At 52.4% G+C, this 19,102-nt stretch overlaps 1 protein-coding gene across 1 annotated transcript in view; it reads right to left on the minus strand.

Moving 5' to 3' along the window:
* Wnt3a (wingless-type MMTV integration site family, member 3A) overlaps positions 1-18,608 on the minus strand; it is a 42,716-nt gene extending 24,108 nt beyond the window's left edge. Inside the window, exons 1-2 of the mRNA NM_009522.2 lie at positions 18,434-18,608; positions 2,997-3,238 (exon numbers count right to left, since the gene is read on the minus strand). Coding sequence (NP_033548.1) covers positions 2,997-3,238; positions 18,434-18,504 — 313 coding nt within the window. The 5' untranslated portion in view covers positions 18,505-18,608. The remainder of the gene's footprint in view (positions 1-2,996; positions 3,239-18,433) is intronic.
* Positions 18,609-19,102: the final 494 nt, after the last annotated feature.

The raw sequence follows: 19,102 nt of genomic DNA on the forward strand, positions 1-19,102 counted from the left end.
TATAAAAGCCTGCCCCTTCCTCAGCTCTAAACATAGTTGGCGAATCATGGGGTGCCCTCCTTGCTCCTGTGAGAGACTCACTTTAGCATTGTGAGGGAGGTGGTGTGTGTGCATGCTCCCACAGACTCCCCCATGGAGGTGGATGTATTAGTTATAATTGCTGTGATAAAATACCCAACAGAAGTAATGTTTGGCTCATTTCAGTCAATCACAGAGAAGCAGGAGGTTGGAGGGGCTCTGTCTGTGGTAATGGGAGTCAGGCTTGTTCACTGCAGCACAGACTTCAGGCAGAAACCTTCAAAGGCCAGCTTCTCAGGATCTCTAAAGGCTCCTCAACTGTCGTGGTTTGAATATGCTTGGCCTGGGCAGTGACACTATTAGAAGGCATGGCCGGCCTTGTTGGAGTAGGTGTGTCACTGTGGGCGTGGATTTAAGACCCTTGTCCTAGCTGCCTGGAAGTGAGTATTCTGCTGACAGCCTTCAGATGAAGATGTAGAACTCTCAGCTCCTCCCACACCTGTGCACACAGATTCACATGTGAGTGCAGCCCCACTCTGAAGCCATGTGTGCACACGTATGTACATACCATAACCACACGTGCTGCTATGTTTTGAAATGGAGTGTTGTCTGGGAAGGACTGTTGAGGTGATTGGAACCTGAGCTTGGAACTAATGAGCAGACTTGACAGAGTGAGGATATCGTGGTATCATTAAGAGACAGGGAGCTCATGGGGGAAGAAGGTAGAAGCGTGCTTGGGGTATGTCCTAGAAAGGTATTCACCTCTGGCTCCTTCCTGTTGCTTTCTGTGCTTTCTGGTTCCAGTGAAGGAAGAAACCTTTGGTAACACATTCCAGTTACCTTGTGACTGCCTTGCCTAAGGCAGTGAAGTCTTCTAACCATGGGCTGAACCCTCGGAAACCAAGAGCCAAAATCGATCTTCCCTCTTCAAATTATTAGTATCAGGTACATTGTAATAGCAACAAAACACAAATAGACAAAAACAAAAACAAAAAGCAACAGAATACACGTGTGCTGCTCATATGTGGTCATGTAGGAAAACATGTGTACACACTAGCATTTTTACTGCTGCACGTACACACATCACATTCCCATGAAGACACAGGATGGACCACCCGTGCACATAATATAAGGCATGCTTGGTAAACTGTACCGGCCTAGGGACTTGATCCTCCCCTGTATACAGCAGTGCTGTTCTGTGGGGAGCAACTGTGTAATTAGCCCGACTCACAGCTCTCAAGTTGCAAGCTGCAATTACTTTCCCATTTTATAGATAGGGACGCTAACACCCCTGGAAGTGAGCTGGTGAATGCCACCAGGAAGGACAATCAATGGTGGGTCATGACGTTAGGTGAAAGGGGGTCAGAGGAACCATAGGGTCAGGACTGGTGGCATGATGTCATTATATGAAGTGAAGAGCTGGCTTGTGAATGGAGGCTGATGGGACTGGGTGGAGCCATGCCGACAGTGGACTGCTGGAAGTGAAAGTCAGGGGAGGGTCAGACTGCAGGGAACAGAGTTACTTCCACCCCAAAGGCTCATGAGGTCATCTGCTTTGACCTCACCAGAAGAAAGAATTTAAACACCTTCAGGGTCACAGGAAGACCACTGCAGGAACCCAGCCCCAGCCTCTTCTCCACAATGCTGTTCTCCTTGGGGACAGTTCAGTGTCCATGCTTCCTAGCCAGGCTTGCAAAGCCACAGGTGCTGTATTTTGACCTCTGCAGCAAACACAAAGGCTGGGTGACTCAGGAAACACGGACATCCACTGCTTAGAGTTTTGACCCACTCTCTCCACTTTGGTCCCACAGGGGACTGATGTCCTGGGCAGCAGAATTAAGTCAGGTCAAAATACATTCTATATGTGTATGAAGATATACATAAAACCCAATACAATAAACATATACCAATAAAAGAAATGAAATCCACAGATGGCATCATCTTTTACATATAAAATTCTTTTTTTGACATGTAAAATTTAAGGTGCACACGAGTACGTGCACACACACACACACACACTGAAATGGAATAGTATTCAGTCATCAAAAGGAATGAAGCATTGATATGTGTGGCAACATAGATGAACTTTGTAAACCTCACACTCAGTGAAAGGAGCCAGCTACAAAGGGCCACAGAGTGCATAATTACACAGAGAGGAAATGTCCAGAATAAGAAAACCACAGGGGTAGGAAGCAAACCAGTGGTTGCCAGGGGCACTGCATAATGGGTTTGGGATTTCCTTTCGAGAGGATGAAAATATTTTGGAATTAGGAGTGGTAGTGTCGCAATTCTGTGGGTGTGCTAAGTGTGCTGAGATTGTATGTTCTAAAGTGATTTAAATTATATGATTTTCCCTTCTTGTTCAAGGCATGAAAGCTTTCATTTGGTGTGTGTTCTCTCTCCTTCGGCCCCCCTCTCTCCCCTCCCCCCCCCCAGTCTCTGTCATCTTTGTCTCTCTTCTATTTCTCTGCCTCTCTGATTCTGCCTCCTCTATCTCTGTCTCCCTTTCTGTCTCAGACCTGGGTCTCAGAGACCACAGAAAGAAGCCTTTGCCCCACTTCAGAGCCCTCTCTAGCAACTGGTGCTGAGACAGCCTCCCATGGACCTCCCTGTGGATGGGAAGCAGAGCCAACCCAGCCCCTGACCCCCGGCAGCAGGAGGCAGCAGGAGGTCAACACATGGTAATTACTGCCTTAACCACTACACTTTAGGATAATTTGCTCTTTGCCAGCAGCTAACTAACACCTAGCTCTCCTGCCGGTCTCTCCTTTCCAAACCAGCCCAGGGGTGCTGGCTGGTGAACCACCTCCCCAACATACTCCAAGCCTCTCCCGCCCGCCTGGTGGGCTTACGGTTCCCTTCCCCTCCCCCTTTCTTCTCCAAGGCCCTCCATTGGTCGGGAGGAGCAAGCCCAGCCAGGTAGAGTTTGGAAGGCCTTATGATGTCCATATAGAGATGACCCTAACCACCCAGGGTACCTTTGTCCAGAACAGGGCCAAAGATGGCCAGGCTGTTGCTGACGGTGGTGCAGTTCCAACGCCGGCCTCGGAACTGGTGCTGGCACTCCTGGATGCCCGCTTTGACACCCTCAGCCACGCTGGGCATGATCTCCACGTAGTTCCTGCAGAAGCGCAGCTGCTTCGGTACCAGGCCTGGGATGCTGGCACAGAGAATGGGCTGAGTGCTCAGAGAGGAGTACTGGGGTCCCACAGCCAAGGACCTGGTAGAAAGACAAGGAGGTGATTGAGACCATCTCTTGAAACGGACAGACTCTGGGCTATGTGCATGTGATCGGCCCGGAGCTGCTTCCGACAGGAAGGGCACCTAGAGACAGCATGTTGATGGCTGCTGAGGTGTCTCAGTGGAGTGGGGCACTAGCCAACTCAGGCGTGGGGGAGGGGGAGAAGCAAATGTCCTCTAAAAAAACATGTGAGGAGGGGATGGGGAGGAAGGTGTTGGTCAAATGCCTGCCAGGTGAGTGTGAGGACCTGAGATACAATCCTTAGCACCCATGTAAAAACCAGGTTGGCAAATGTCTGCAGCCATAGCACTGAGGTGGGGAGCAAAGGCAGCCAGGGGAGTTCTGGGTTCAGTGACAGACCCTGTACCAAAAATCAAAGTGGGGAGTGACGGAAGACATCCAACATCAACTTTTGGCCTACACACACACGTACCCACACGCTCACAGCAGACATTTGGATCTTTTGTATTAAGTAGCATGGTATTTGCACATAGTCCACACACCTTTCTGTCCATGCCAAACCTAGATGACAAGGATTCTAAGGCCACAGACTGTCACACTACACTGCAGGGAAAGCCAGCACAGGAAGCCCACACACGGTCAGTCGGTCAGTACACATGCAGCAACCTTCCCAAATAGTGTTTCTCTCTCCCTCTCCCCCCACCATGTTCATTTTCATGTTTTTCTTATTTTTTTTTAAAGAGATTTACTTATTTGTTTTATGTACATGAGTACACCATTGCTCTCTTCAGACACACCAGAAGACGGCATCAGATCCCATTACAGATGGTTGTGAGCCACCATGTGGTTGTTGGGAACTGAACTCAGGACCTCTGGAAGAGCAGTTAGCGATCTTTAACTGCTGAGTCATCTCTCCAGCCCTTGTTTTTCTTATTTTTGAGACAGGGTCTCATGTAGCCTAGACTAGCTTCAAACTTGCTGTGTAGCCAGTGCCGACCTTGATCTTCTGATCCTCTGGCTGGAGTTACAGGCACGAGCCCCTGGGCCTGGCTTCCAACACCCATCTCTCCTCTTTCCTTTCTTTGAGACAAGGTCTTGTTATGTACCACTGGCTGACCTGGTTCTCACTGTGTAGTCTCAGCATCCTGGGATTACAGGTCTGTGTTGCTGTACACGGCTTTTCCAAACACTTAGGACTTTTCTGGAGCTAAGTCTGTGACTGTAGAACCCTCACATGCAGAGATTTGGCTGTCCCCAGCACATCCATCCTTGTGGTCTACTTCCCATAGAGCTGGCCTCTCTTATCTCCTGAAATACTCCAGAGACCTGCGTCACACATCATCACATGCCTGGCCTAGGTGCAGCGTGCATCCCTGTGCACACCATGACAGAGCCTGCTCTTTGCTCCTTTATCCTTCCTCTCTTTGCCCCACGTTCATAAGAAGTCCAGCCCTGTGTAGGCTGGGGATTGCTTCCACTCTCAGCAGCTGTCTCTCCTCTCCAGGCCCCTGACCTCCATGGTTAGTCTGGCTCAGAGATGCCCTCCTCCCTGCCTGCAGGCGGAATCAGCACTTTCTTCTCTAGGTACAGACCACCATGGCTGTCTGTGTGTCCCTGATGGCACTAGATGGGCCACAGAGGCACTTCTGAGTATGGGGAGAGCAGACACTTGGTGGGAAATGAAGAAATCACTGTCCAAGGTCCTGGCTTGAGGGCTGAGACACGTCCATATGGAGTGGACTATGCTCCTTGCCCTCAAGGACAGCAGAGAGGAGGGGCCTGGCTAGGTGCTCTGAGTAGAGAGGAAGAAACTAGATCAAGGTGGAAAGCCACTGCTGTACCTTGTCACTTTTGGCTGGTCACCCTAAAACCAGAGGTCCCATCATGTCCCATCAGGCTCATCTGTTCTCTGCCTGTTACCCACATCCAGAAGGACTTCAGCTCTCCTTCTTTCAGCACCCATGAACCCCACTGCCCACTGCACCCACACTCACCAAGACTCTCCTACCTGTGACAAAGCAAGATTTTCCTTTGGCCTGGGCAATGTCCCCCCCTCCCCCTACCTTACTCCTTTCCTCCTCGTCTTCCTTCTCCTCCTCCTCTTCCTCCTCTATTTTTGTTTGTTTGTTTGTTTTCGTTTTTTGAGACAGAGTTTCTCTGTGTAGCCCTAGCTGTCCTGGAACTCACTTTGTAGACCAGACTGGCCTCGAACTCAGAAATCCGCCTGCCTCTGCCTCCCAAGTGCTGGGATTAAAGGTGTGTGCCACCATCGCCCAGCCTCTTGTGGTTTTTTGGAAACAAGTTTTCTCTACATAGCCCTGGCTGTTTTGGAGCTCACTATGTAGATCAGGCTGGCCTCAAATTCACAGAGATCCATCTGCCTCTGCAGTGCCAGGGATCAAACATAGGACTTCACAGATGCTAGGCATTCATTCTACCCACTGAGCCACATTCAAAGCTCCCAGAAAGAGGGTAAGGGCATCTGTCTATCCATCCAAAAAGAAGACAATCTTCACTCTGTGAATGCAGTTAACTAGGAGACTTAGAGACAATGGAAAGCATTCTCAAATAGCAGAAAAAGAGAACCTGGCCAGAACCTGGCCATTTCTGTCTTCCCAGGAGGAACTGCCTAGGCCAGTGGCCAGTTCCCAAGAGTAGGTGGTCTCCTTTGTTAGATGCCAGAAACCAGCACTCATCCTGGGTGCTGATGATGTGGGTTCGGAAGAAGAGGATGCTGCTGAAGAGGGGGCTCCTTCCAATGGCATGGAGTGGTCAGACCTCAGCTCCCCACCCACCTTGCTGGGAGTGGCCCCCAAGGAAGGCAGAGAAGGGACTTCCCAGGTCCATGGCAGCGCCCCAGCCCCCTTCCTCTGGAGATGCTGAGTCAGCCTTCTCTGCTTCCCTTCCTCTGGGCAGGTCCCTGCTCGCCACCTCCCCTAGCTAGGAGGCCAGGGTGTGGGCAGCACCAGCAGGATCCCTCCTGCTCTCTCTCATGGACTTAGAAAGGTGGAAGAGAACATTCTCTGGACCCAAGAGCCTCTGAAGTGCCTTGAATCGCAGCCTGGATCATTTCTTGTTCCCTGAGAGCTGGACCATCAGGAAAGCCCAGGCACAGAGGCCTTGTGGGAAGGAATGCTGAAGACTGAACAGGGTGGCTGTCATACGATGGAGACGGGCAGGCAGGGTTGAGGAGGTTCGATAAACTTCTGGACTTCAGCTGGGCTGTGATGGTCAGCTTAGGTTTGTATTAGTTTGTTTAGTTCTGTCTGTCTGTCTGCCTGCCTGTCTGTCTCTCATGTAGTGCAGACTAACTTCCAGTTTGCTAAGTTGCTAAAGATGACCTTAAAATCCTCCTCCCCCTGTCTCTACTTCCCGAGTGTGTGCGAGGCAAGCATTCTACTAACTAAACTCTACCCTGGAACTCACTCTCTAGACCAGGCTAGCCTCAAACTCACAGAGATCCACCTGCCTCTGCCTCCTCCAGAGTGCTGGAATTGAAGGCATGTGCTACCATGCCCAGTTTTTCCAAACATGTTCAATTTTCAGCTGGCTAAGCCTGTGCCTACAGAATACAGAAGGAAAGCTGTACAAAGTCAAACATTTATTCATTTATTTATTTTTCTGTTTTTGAGACAGAGTCCCATATATCTCAGTCTCTAATTCTTCATGTAGCCAATGAATTTCTGACCCTCCCCAGGACTTTCTCAAGTGTTCTCCTAAACTTCTGGCTAACTTACCATTTCCTGGCTCTCTCCCTCCTCCTCCTTCTCCACTAATGAGACTTGCCCCAGCCAGGCAACTACTACTAAGCAACAAGCTCAGCCTAGCTCAGGCTAGCCCGGGCTAGGTAGCTCAGACTAGCCTCAAACTCATGATTCTTTAGACTCAACCTCCCTCACCGGGGACCACAAGTATGTACTGGTTTACTCTTTCTTAACATCAGAATGAGGGGACACTGTCTCCAAGGTGAGTGCCAGGAGCCCTTTGTACAGTCATCAAGACACATTCCAGGGTGGGAGAGAGATTTCAGTGACTAAAGGTGCCTATTGCCAAGCCTGACAAACATCATTGATTCCCTAGAATCTACACTGTGGATGGAGAGAACAGATTCCTGAAGTTGTCCTCCGACCCCCCCACCCCAAGCATGCTGTGGCCTGTGCACAAGTGCAAATGAACACATACAATAAATAAATAAAATATATTTAAAATGAAAAACTAAACAAAACAGCCCAGAAGGAAAGTGGAGACAGCACAGCTATGAGGAACCAAATCAGCTGAGCTATAGGAAGGCGAGCAAGGTGGAATTTTTTAGGGGGCGGGGGGGAGGTCCTGCTATTGTGTGTGCTAGACTTCTACAGGCTGCGCTAAACAGCAACAGCATCTGTAACCTTCTTCTCCAGTTCTCACCCACTATGATGATAGCTGTCTTCCCTCAGTGATGTGGCTGTAACAGCAGCGTGTCATCTCCTTTTGCGATCCAGGGTGAGGTCCCATGGCAATGAGCAGAGCTGGGGGTGAGAATGTTATTTCTTGTCCCATTGGGAGCATGGGCACGGGATTAGCACTGAGACACTGCACAGGAGTATGATTCAGCGGTCCCTATGCCCACCAGGTTTCTACAGCTTAGGCTGAGTACAGCTGCTCTCTAGCACACACAGCTGCCTGACTCCATCCCCTATCCCCAGAAGCCTCTCCAAGCCCAGAATCTAGCAGCACCTCAAATTCTGAGGTATTCCCAGAGTTCTGAGGTCCAAAACTATGCCCAGAATGTCAGGACTTTGGGGCATACACTGAGTTCTAAGTTTATGCTACTCGTGTGCTTTCAGAAGTTGGATCCAAAGCATGGAGTTTGCCTCCGAGTTTCTGGCTCTGAGACCACAGAGGGACTCTCAGGGGCTACCCTAAGCCACAGCCACCCAGTCCTGGAGAACTCAGTCCTACAAAAACACAAAATGAGCCCCAACAATGCGAGTGAGGTTAGAAGTGGCTTCCTGGTCTGGCTGACACCTTGAGCTGCAAAAGTTCTTAAATCTGGGGCATCTGCTCTGCTCTGACAAGAACCAAGGGGCACAGCACTGTTCTTCTCACTGCACTGGATTCTTCTACCCCTACCTGAGTCCCAACACCCAGAACAAAAAGGCATCTCTGGGAGATGCCACCTTTTAGGCACCTTGTGTCCAAGCTCCAGGGGCACATGACACAACGACATGCCACAAGCTTGTTGGCTTAGCCTGTGGACAGCTGCCCCTTCCTGATGCTACTCAGGACCTTTCCACAGATCATCTCTTGCTGTGTGTGTCCCTTCAGATCTCTCATCATTGTCCCATTCCCATATCTGCCCACCCTCAGCTCCAGTTGCCCTGGGTGGAGCTCACGAGTGATATGTTCACAGACCCTGTATGTGACAAACTAGGACAGGTGCGACCCAAGACCACCTGGGACAAGAAACCAAGGCTTGGTGAGTGGAGCCTATATCAAGACTTCAGGTTGATATGGCAAAAACAATGGTCCCCAAGGCACACTGGCTCCCAAGGGCACCCCCTCACGCATTCCTGTTCAGGTGTGAACACATGCACTAGATGGGCAGGGATCAATCCTGTATGTTGTTCCTTAGGAACTATGTCTTGTTATAGGGTCTTTCATTGGAACCTATAGCTTATTTTAGGCTAGGCTGGCTGGTCAGTGAACTTCGGGGGCCTGCCTGTCTTTCCATCCTCAACACTGGTATTTCAAAACTATACTACCAGATAATTTTTTTATGTGTGTCCTAAGGATCAAACACAGGTCTTTGTGCTTGTGTAACAGATACATAATCTACTGACTGAGCCATCCTCTTGGCCCTGATACACTGTAATAGTCTTAAAATGTATTAAGCAAAGTAACATTCATGAATGAGTCCAATACAGAGAAATGCATCAAGCCGAACTGTGCAGCTAGCACATCAAAATGAGACAGTGTTACAAAAGAGGCAGGCTTCACTTACAGGACCACTTCCATCAAGGGAGAGTCACCAAGGGAGATGAGAGCAATGATCTTAACTGTGAGGACTCATCTCATCATCTCATCACTGTGCTGGTCTATTCTGGTCTGCCCTCTGAGACTCTTGGAGCCTCAGTGTCCCTAGCTGAACCGTAGGTGACCAACCGTAGGGTTGGAGCATAGTGACAGAAACACAGTTTTAAGCTGCTGATCTGAGGTCTCTTCTAGCCTGACATTCCATAACTGTAAAGATACTCCAAAGACAAGCATTTTGCTAAGGCTTGAGTCCAAACTCGAAACACCTGAGTGCCTTCCTGGGCCCTGACCTGGCCTTTGCCACCTGCCTTTTCTGCTTTCTCCACCTGATTCTCCCAGAACTTAATGATAGACATAATTTCCCCTAGACATCTGAAATTCCACTGGCCTCTTGAGCCATTGCTCTCTCTTAAAGGCCAATACTTATCAGATCCAACCCCCAAGAGATATCAGGGGTTGGAGAAGGGACAGGGACCAGTGGGACCTGAGCCCTGGCAGTTAGCCAGTCGCCCTTGCCTGCTTACAAGGCCCAAGAGACAGCTACCAGCCAGACAAACGGGGGTCTTCATCCCATCCAAAACGCACCTAGTCTTTCCTGAGCCCCTGGGCCCGCCCTGAGCCTCCAGGAGTGTTGTATGAACTCTTCCCTCCCCTTTCACACAGGATCCCTCTAACGTGTGTAAACCCATGTGCAGACAAAGACAGAGAACCCTCAGGTTACTCAAAGGACCCCGTGTCCTGACTTAGGCTGAGCCCTTATCTTTTGCCCAGGAAGAGCATTAAGAATGGGAGACCCTGTAACCAGTCACTTCCAATCCACATCCAGCTCCTCCAGTTGTGAGGTCACCGTAAGGTCTGAACCCTGCCTTGGGGTGATGGAAACAGCTAGGGCAGGAGGGCCCTGCCTGGGCCTGGGGAGAAGCTGGGAGGAGGCACACCCTCGCTGCACCCATTTCTCTGCACCTGGCCTTTGTGATTCACGGTGGGAGGAATTCATTCCATTTCCCCTCTCTCTGCCAACCAGGGTGGAGGACAGCCTCTTGGGAGAAGCCTACAATCTTACTTTCGGCTAGAATTTTAACTGTCCAACTTGACATCACATTGTAAGGTCCTCTGGACAAACCCCCACCAAATAAAATTAGTGTTCTCCTGCCATTCCTTCTCTGAAAGGTCCAGCCACCCCACCCCACCCCAAGCCTTTTCTTGGGTCCTAGCAGAAGGACTGGCAGCCAAAGTTAGGCAGTGGACCCTAAGCACTTCAGACCTCAGGTAACTGCTGAGGCCGCCCTCAAAATGATCCCAAAATGCAGATGTTTAAACTATGCCTTAGAAAGTGAGGCTGAAACTTTTTATCCTTACAAAAGCATGCGCGCGCACGCGCGCGAGCGTGTGTGTGTGTGTGTGTGTGTGTGTGTGTGTGTGTGTCAAACAAGAACAAGCCACACCAGTGAAAATGCCCGTGTTATGCCAATCAGATCTCAGACTCCTCTTGCTTTCATTTTCACTAATGCTGTTAATTTTTTATTACTTGTTCCTAGTTTGTCTTTAAAGGGGTAGGCATCGCCGTCTACTTAGAGCTCGCTATGTTTTGGAACATAGCCCCATCCTTAGACTAGGAGTTTCATCCTGTGGCTGCAGCCACGTGAGCCACGCCTGCAGCCGGCAAACACTAATGGTTTTTCTCCCTCCTCCTTCCCTTGCTCCTGTTGAAAGGCCGGGCACCTGGCCAGGGATATAGCAGAGACGCTGGCTGTGACATGCAGTAGAGGAAGGAGGCTGGTCCAGGACTGGGAGATGGGCAGCAGGCCAGCCCAGCCTGGGCCAGCACTGGCCTCCCTGGGCCAAGGCTCCCCAGCTTCTATTTGGTCGCAAGTAGATTTTCCCATCCTTGTGTCATGGCACCAGTTCCATGTGAGCTACTGTCGAGCCTCCAGGAGCAAGCAGGGGACCCACTGTTATTTATGGTGGAAGCTTGTAGTCAGGCGGACAGGGGCTGTGTGAAGAAGTAACTTGGTGCTGAAGTGGGTTGCATTTGGACAGACATAGGTGAGGAGGCCAGGCTACAGTACTGTTATTCACTTGAGTACTGTGACACCCTTTCCTGGTGTCCTGGGCTTTAGTTTCCCTATTTACCCAATGAGGTGGTAGGCTTTATTCTAACTGAGGCTTCAAGATAGGAGTGGGACATATAAGTCTCCATTGCTTTTCTGACTTTAGAGAGTCACATCCTATGGACAGAGCCTCTGCGTGCATGTGCTCTCACGTTTGTGTGTGTGTGTGTGTGTGTGTGTGTGTGTGTGTGTGTGTGTGCGAGTGCTACCTGCCTGTCTGGGACTGTGTCTGTCCACCTCTCCCTGCATCTATATCTGGTGCAGGAAGTGCCTTGCTTGCCTGACTTCTCTTATCCGCTGCTGGCATGGAATCAGGCACAGTAAGCACTGAGTTGGATCCTAGCAGGTAGGGTTCCTAAGGCTCTGCCCAGGCCCAGAGGGAACAAGGAGGATCATGAGTAGAGAAGTCTCTGTTGATAAGGGTCCTGGGCCAGAATGCTGTGGGTCCCACTCAGGCCTTTCTCTCTGGAGCACTGGGCCTCTCAGTGACATCACCAGGCTTCCACACTCATACCTGAGACCCAGGGTATGGGACTCACTCTGTTCATGGACAAAGCACACTGTCCTCTTTTGAATGGGGCTGTCCAGGAACCATTCAGATGGAGAGCTGTCCCCACGGTACCTGTGTTCCTGAGATCCCCAACAATCCGCTGCCTTCCCACGAATGGACAGCATCCCCAGAAAATGGAAGCCCTCCTTGAGGATCCAGCACTTTCTGAGTTGGGGAGGGGTCCCAAGTCCTTACTCCAGTCAGCACAGGGCCCTGCCTGAAGCCTTCCCAGCCAGCGCCTGTCCTGCCCCGCCGGGCCAGCAGGATTACTGACACATACTTTGAACGAGTCCTGGCAGGCGGGAGGCTCCCGCGCCGGCGGCCATGTGTTTGCCAGCCTCTCTGGGCGGCAGCGGCACGTTCTGCTGGTGAAGGAATGTGGAAGCACTAATGTATCAGACACCTCGAGGGTGTCACCTGGGGAGCCCTGGAGGGAGACCTAGGTAGAGGCAGAGGCCAGGTTCCTCTAGGTCTCAGAGCTGGAAGGTTGTCACATGGTGGGATGGGGGAAAGTATCAGAAATATTCAAACATGTCCCCGCGTCCACCATGCTTCAGTACAGCGCCTATTGTCCACTGGAAAGACTCTGTTCGGGCATCCACTCAACTCAACCCACTGGTTGGCTGCAAAGGGCAAAAGAGCAAGGCCAGGGGAGAGAAAGGAAGCTGTACTGACTGGGTCTGCTTGACTTTGATGATAGGTGTTAGAAGGGTGCTCTTTCCAAAGGGAGTGGTGTGCTCCTGGGTACAGGTGGCAAGGCCCACATAGCTAAGGCCTCTCTGGCCATGGGCCTGTGTCTTCTCTCTGAGCTTTAGTCCCAGAACTCTCTCTAAATGCAGCATGTGATCAACAGCTCACCACAGAGACAAGTTTCCTCCAGCTGCACACGGTGGAGTTGAGGGCTTTGTGAATTCTAAGGAGGGCTATGTGGCTCTTGTGTTGTTAACGGTCTCCTGGAAGTTTCAGCCTTCAGAATGGAAGGGAAGTGGCCAGCTCCCTTTCTCAGCCTTGGATTCTGCCACTCACCGAGTCCTTGCTAGCAAGACTGGTATGAGGACAAGCCCTCAGGAAGCCTTTTCACGCCCTGAACCTAGGTCAGCTTCCTGCCAGTTCTCTACATCCTCGGCTGCAGCCTCTGAGGCCAAGCAAAAGACAAAGCCTCCTTCTCCAGAGGGAGTTGGAGATCCAAATGGTCCTTCCTGAACCCTCTCAGCCCAATAGCCTAATTCTTCACCTTCCCAGAACAAAGGCAAATGCAGAAATCCCAAAGGCTGGGCCAGCAGTCCTCACATTCGAGAACTAGGGTATAGGTAGAGAAAGAGCTCTGCTGATGAGTGATTTCAGCCTGCTACACAGGCTCAGATGCCTACCAGACCAAGCAGAGAAGAACCGGACTTGTTGGTGCACTGTCATTAAGCTGCGGCAATACCCACCACCACCACCAACACCACACAGAGAGAGATGCACTTCTTCACAGAGAATTGACTGATCTTTTACAGTTAGGCTCTGGTCATGTATCAAAAAGCACTGATCATATTCTGATTCTCAGGGCCAAGGTGACAAATCTGAGTCCTGTTTCCTGAATCCTGAACCATACCAAAAGAAGATGTTGAGTTGCTAAGGGTCTGACCCTCCAGGCCAAAGGTTTTTTTAGTTTTAGTTTTGTTTTCCCCCCTGAGATAGGGTCTATGTGTATAGCCCTGGCTGACCTGGAACTCATTTTGTAGACCAGGCTGGCCTCAAACTCAGAGATCTGCCTGCCTCTGCCTCTGCCTCTGCCTCTGCCTCTGCCTCTGCCTCTGCCTCTGCCTCTGCCTCTGCCTCTGCCTCTGCCTCTGCCTCTGCCTCTGCCTCTGCCTCTGCCTCTGCCTCTGCCTCTGCCTCTGCCTCTGCCTCTGCCTCTGCCTCCACAAATGCTGGCTTTAAAAGCAGGCTGTGTGCCACCACTGCCTGGCCAGGTCAAAGGTTTGTACAAGGGACCAAATGTCTGTATATGTAGGGTTGTTACCAGGCCATTAATAATTGCCTAAAGTATACTCAGTGCTATTGACTCACTCTCTGCTCTCTGGCCACAAAGGAGTCTGGGAAACCACACACACACTATACATATATATATATACACACACACACACACATATACATATATATATACATACACACACATATATACATATACACACACACACACACACACATATATATATATATATACATATATATATGACATAGAAAGTCATTTTAAGGGGACATAAAGCTGGGTGGAAGAAAGACACCCAGCCTTGGAGACATCCCCACCCCACCCCACCCCCGCCCCATAACATTTGAAGGGTGTGAGCATCAAAATGTGGAAGAGTGGGTAAGTTGGTCTCTGGAAAGGGCTGACTTTGAATGTTCCTCTTGGGGTTAATGATGACAGTTTGAGTGATTGGCAGTTCTGAGGAAGCAACACCTAGCTCAATGCCCCAGGAGTTGCAGTACTAGTAGTAGTGGTGATTTACCGTAGGGTCCTGATTTCTTTTGCTTTGTGAGTTTTATGTTAGTTACTGACCAAGTGATGTGAGAGACTGGAAGAAGGGAGAAAGGGGAGGAGGGAGGGACCAGAAATATAGAGAACTGACAGAGGTGGGCAGGTGGACAGAGGTGGGCAGGTGAGGAAGGAGCCTGAAGATGAGGGGAGAGAGCAGGTTTTAAGGGCTAAACTGGGAGGAAGTCTCATAAATGACAGCTCTGGAGTGATATCTGCAGCTTCGTAGCAAGCCAGGAAATTCAGCTTGACTCTGCCTCAGTTTGCCTGTCTTTGCCTAGCTGTGCACTCGCATCTCTTCATTTGCTCTGTACAGCAGCATACCCACCTGTTCACCTTGGCAACCTGGAGATTCTACATGGACAGACGGACCATCCATCTCATCAGTAATCTCTCCATCTTATACCCATATGCCCCCTAGTCAGTCTCTCTCTCCCTCTTTCTCTTCCTCTCCTACCCTGTGTGTTCCACCAGGCTTTGTCCCCACTGTGAGGCAGACTGCTGGCATCCATCACCAGGTCACAAGAAGGTGGGAGGAAAGCTAAGAGCCCTAACTCCTTGGAGGCTGTCTGTGCCCAGCAGTGCACCCAGAGGGGGGAGGATCAGGGCTGCAGAGAAGAGTGAGAAGCCAGAGGCACCCATGTGCTGAGAAGAGGAACTAGAGTTGGTCTCTAAAGAAATGGGACTCGTTAAAGTGTCCCTGGGACACACACAGCACACAGCTTCAGAGATACCAGGGAGAACCCCACAGAGGAAACTGTTAGAAGCTCAGGAGGACTGCCTCTGTCTGCTCTGCAGTGTTTCCCATGCTCAGGAGCTGGTGGCCCAACAGGAATGTGTCCATATCAGAGGGACCCTGAGGAGGAAGGGAGAAAGGGAAGCAGGGACACAGACAGGAAATCCAAGTGGCAGTGAGGGCATGGGATGAGTGTAGGGCTGAGAACTGAGAAGACCGCAAGAAGTGGCCAGTGAGGGTGGGGACACAGCAGTGTAGCCTGTGGAGTAGATAGAGGGAGTTGTGAGTTTGAATAAAGTCAATTCCCTGCCACGAATTAGCTCAGTGACTGGGGAGAAGCAGAGAGATGCCACAAGACTGGCATCTCCAGACAGGACATAAGGAAGTGGGAGGGAGGAGGGGGGGTCCCAGGTGCATCTTAGAGTTCCTCTGATGGAGCCTACTTTCTTCTAGCCTCATGAACCACTCCTCTTCCCTTGGGCTCTTTCCAATCAGTTCTAACCCTGTGAGAAGAGAACCTGGCACTGGAGTGGGAAAGGGAAGAGAACCTTCTTCTGGGATGTGGTTTGGTCCACTTGCCTCCCAGAACAGGCACTCATGGAGGTCTTACTTTTGATGGTTCTGTGGTATCAGGACTGGCAATGGGGTTGAACACATCAACCATCCTTCAGAGTTGGTCCGGGGGAGGAGGTAGACCTTCACGGTTCCACCAGAAGCAGGGAAGCATCAACTTTCTCCCCAAGAAGACCCACACCATCTTCAAAAGCCTAATGACTCCAGATTTGAGATTTCCCGGTTTTGGTCCTGCAGGTGAGGAACTTCTCTACGGTTCACTTTCTCACTTTCATAGGAAAGGGGAGCTGGGGGCCAGAAAGGGGGGAGGGAGGCTCAGGCTGGGTGGGAGGTCAAGTAAAAGAATCAGCGTGCAGGCTGAGCGTGAATATAATAAATCTTAAGAAAAGGTCCCGGGTTTTGCCTCTGTATGAAGCTCACCAGTAGCCCACCCAGCAGAAGCCATGATGTTTCTCCATATTGGGGGCTATGGCTTATCTAGGCCCATAGTGTGGGGAAGAGAAAAGAGGAGACACTTGAAGGTTGGTAAGTAGAAATTGCAAAACAACCTTTATTAAAGAGCCAGCTACCACACTGTGTCAAGTGACTACAGCCACTGTAGTTTTAAGGGACCCTTCCTCTCCATTCTGCAGGGCGAGCCCCATCCAGCTGACACTTTTGAGTCTGCTGGGAACTGAGAGGGAATAGAGGGGGCAGGAGGGGAACTAGGTCTTGTCCCCAGGAAGCCAGCATCCCAGAGTGAGGGGGGCTGCGTCTCAGGAAGCAGAATTGTTAAGTGTGAGAATCCTACGGAGAACAAAGTGGAAGTAGGGGATGGGCGGAGAGGTGGCCCTTGTCACCCAACCCCATGAATACCAGGTGGACTTCCGTATCACTTTCTGGGGCCAAAGGGTTGCCCCGGTCCTTTGAGGGGAGGGGTGGGAAGGCTAAGGGCTGCACTTTTTCACACCCCTCCCCTCTCACCTGGAGAATGCTGGGTGCACCCGAGGGGGGGGTCTAACAGCCCAGGTGAAAAGGAGGCTATGCTTCTGTGGGCCTGGGCGGACCCGGTTAGTGACCCCCCACGACCTTAAGGACAAAAGTCCCAGGACGCGGGGTAACCAGGAGGCTGGCGACAAGGCCCTTCTTTATGGGAGTAGAGCGGGGGCGAAGGCGCTTCCTCTTGAGCCCAGGAATTCCGCGGCGGCGGGTTCTAATTAGAAGCCTGGCGCAGCAGCGGGCAGCCCGCGGGGCTCCCTCGGACGCGCTGCCCCTGGCTCCCCGCGGACGCCGGGACGCGCCTCAGTGCGTCCGCGCTCCTAGACGCGCCCGACGCAATCCTCACTCCCGGAGGCCACAGGGCTCCACAGGTGCCCCTTCGGGTCTTAAAAATCTCAAGGGAGCGGAGGCTCAGCTAGATCTCTGTGGAGCGCAGCCGCTGCCCAGCAGCCTCTCCAGCCCCTAGCGACTCCCAGTAGCCCACCCTCCATCCCTGCAGCGGAGCGGGCCCTGCATCCCCACCCCAGGCTTCTCAGCTCTTCTCCTAAAGCATCTCGAAGAGAAAAATGATTATCGGATTAGATGTACTTCGGCTCGCTGGGTCCCCCCTTCCCCTCGGCATAATTATTATAATTCCAGGCAAGCTGTCGGAGTGTTCCTGGGCGGGGGGGGGTGTGCGCATGTTTGTGGGAGGCTTCTGTCCAACTGAGTCTCCACCAGCGGCGCGCGCCGGTCCCTATCCGGTCTCAATCCTCTAGCTTGTGTTCGAGGAGAGATCTGCGCACTGATGGTGACCTTAAGTCTGCGCTCCATGAAGGGAGGGAGTGTCACACACCCCGAGGAAGGGACGCCCCAATTTCTCCTTCTCTCGGGTTGCGTGCGGAGGACTTAGGGCCTGAGAGTCAGGAACTTTCCCTTTGCTTAATCTCACTCCATCCCTAGGCTGAGAAGAGTCTTCTAGTGTGCCTTGTCTGGAGTGGAGGATGCTGTCCAGCCTCTCCAAGACCGAATCCCCAAGCCTCTCACTCCGGGAAACTCAAATCCCTTACTTTACCTACTGCTCATCCCTCCCGGCAGCAGCGTTTCTTGTCAGCTAGATTAAAGCTGTGGACGGCCGACCGACCCTTCCACCCCGACAGCTACGTAGAAGCTAGGCGACAGCGTTGGAGAAGCGCGCACGGCTCCCGGCTGGCCCCGGTGCGCCTTGCCGCAGGCTCTGAGCCACTCCCCGCCCGGTCTCGGACTGTCTTTACGTAACTGCGCTGCCCCGAGCTGTTCGGTCTTGTCTTGCCGACTTTGTTTTAAAGTGTGTGTGTGTGTGTGTGTGTGTGTGTGTGTGTGTGTGTGTGTGTGTGTGTGTGTGTGTGTGTAAGATAAGGTACCTAAGAAGAGTCTCTTCCTTGCGCTGCTTCTCTTTTACACTCCTTCCTCGACCATTGCCTAGGCATTAGTGTCATGTGCTGACCCGCTTTCTGCCATTCTTGTTCGACGCCAGGGACAGCATGGACTTTCACTGCCCTCCCTTCCCTCCTGCCAGGGGAATCAGTGTCCCCGGAAACTCCGCCACCCGCGTCCCAGCTGCGGCCCAAACAGGTCCAAGTGGCAGCCAAGGAAAACAACCCGCTCGCAGCCAGTGCGCGGAGCAACGGTGGGGGCCCTGCCCCAGGGGGGCGGTTGCCCTAGGGTGGCACTGGGGCCCGGGGCGAACGCAAGTAGACTCACTCACCACCAGATCGGGTAGCTGCCCAGAGCCTGCTTCAGGCTGCAGAGCACTAAGAGGTATCCGAGAGGAGCCATCGCCGGCTTGAGCGCGCAGCGGGGGGAGTCCACCCCGAGAGCGCGGACGCCTGGGCTGGCCCGGCCCTGGGAGGTGGCGCGGCTGCAGTGGCGCTGGGCCCTCTGTGGCAGCGGGGTGCGCGGGGTTCCCGGGTGTGCACCGGTACACGGGCTCCGAGGGCGGCGCTGCGCCAGGTGGGCCGGCGGCCGGGCGGCGGGCCGAGGCCCTGGGCGGCGCGGGGCGGCGGGGGCGGGGCAGCGCCGCGGGGGGCGCCCGCCGGGGCTGGGGCCGGGGCGGGGCGGGCAGGGGCGGGCGGGGCCCTGGGGGTTTGGAGCCTCGCGGCGCTGGCCCCTCCCGCGGCCGTGGGTGCGCGGGGTGAATGGGAGAGCTCCTGGCGCTGGGGTGCTGAAGGTGTGTGCAGAGTGCGGGGTGTGTCGGTGTTCGTAGAGGGGGTGCTGCGGCACTGCTGGTATGTGCTGGAATACAATGCGCGTTGGGATGCGCAGCGTGTTGGATGTGCCTAGGTGTGCATGGCGAGCTCTTGTGCACCGGTTAGTAGCCTTCCAGGACCGCACTGTGCCAGCTGAGAATTGCACTGCGTAGTCCTCGAGCTTGGGC

The sequence above is a fragment of the Mus musculus genome, chromosome 11, assembly GCF_000001635.26.
Source record: "Mus musculus strain C57BL/6J chromosome 11, GRCm38.p6 C57BL/6J".
Taxonomy (NCBI): Eukaryota; Metazoa; Chordata; class Mammalia; order Rodentia; family Muridae; genus Mus; species Mus musculus.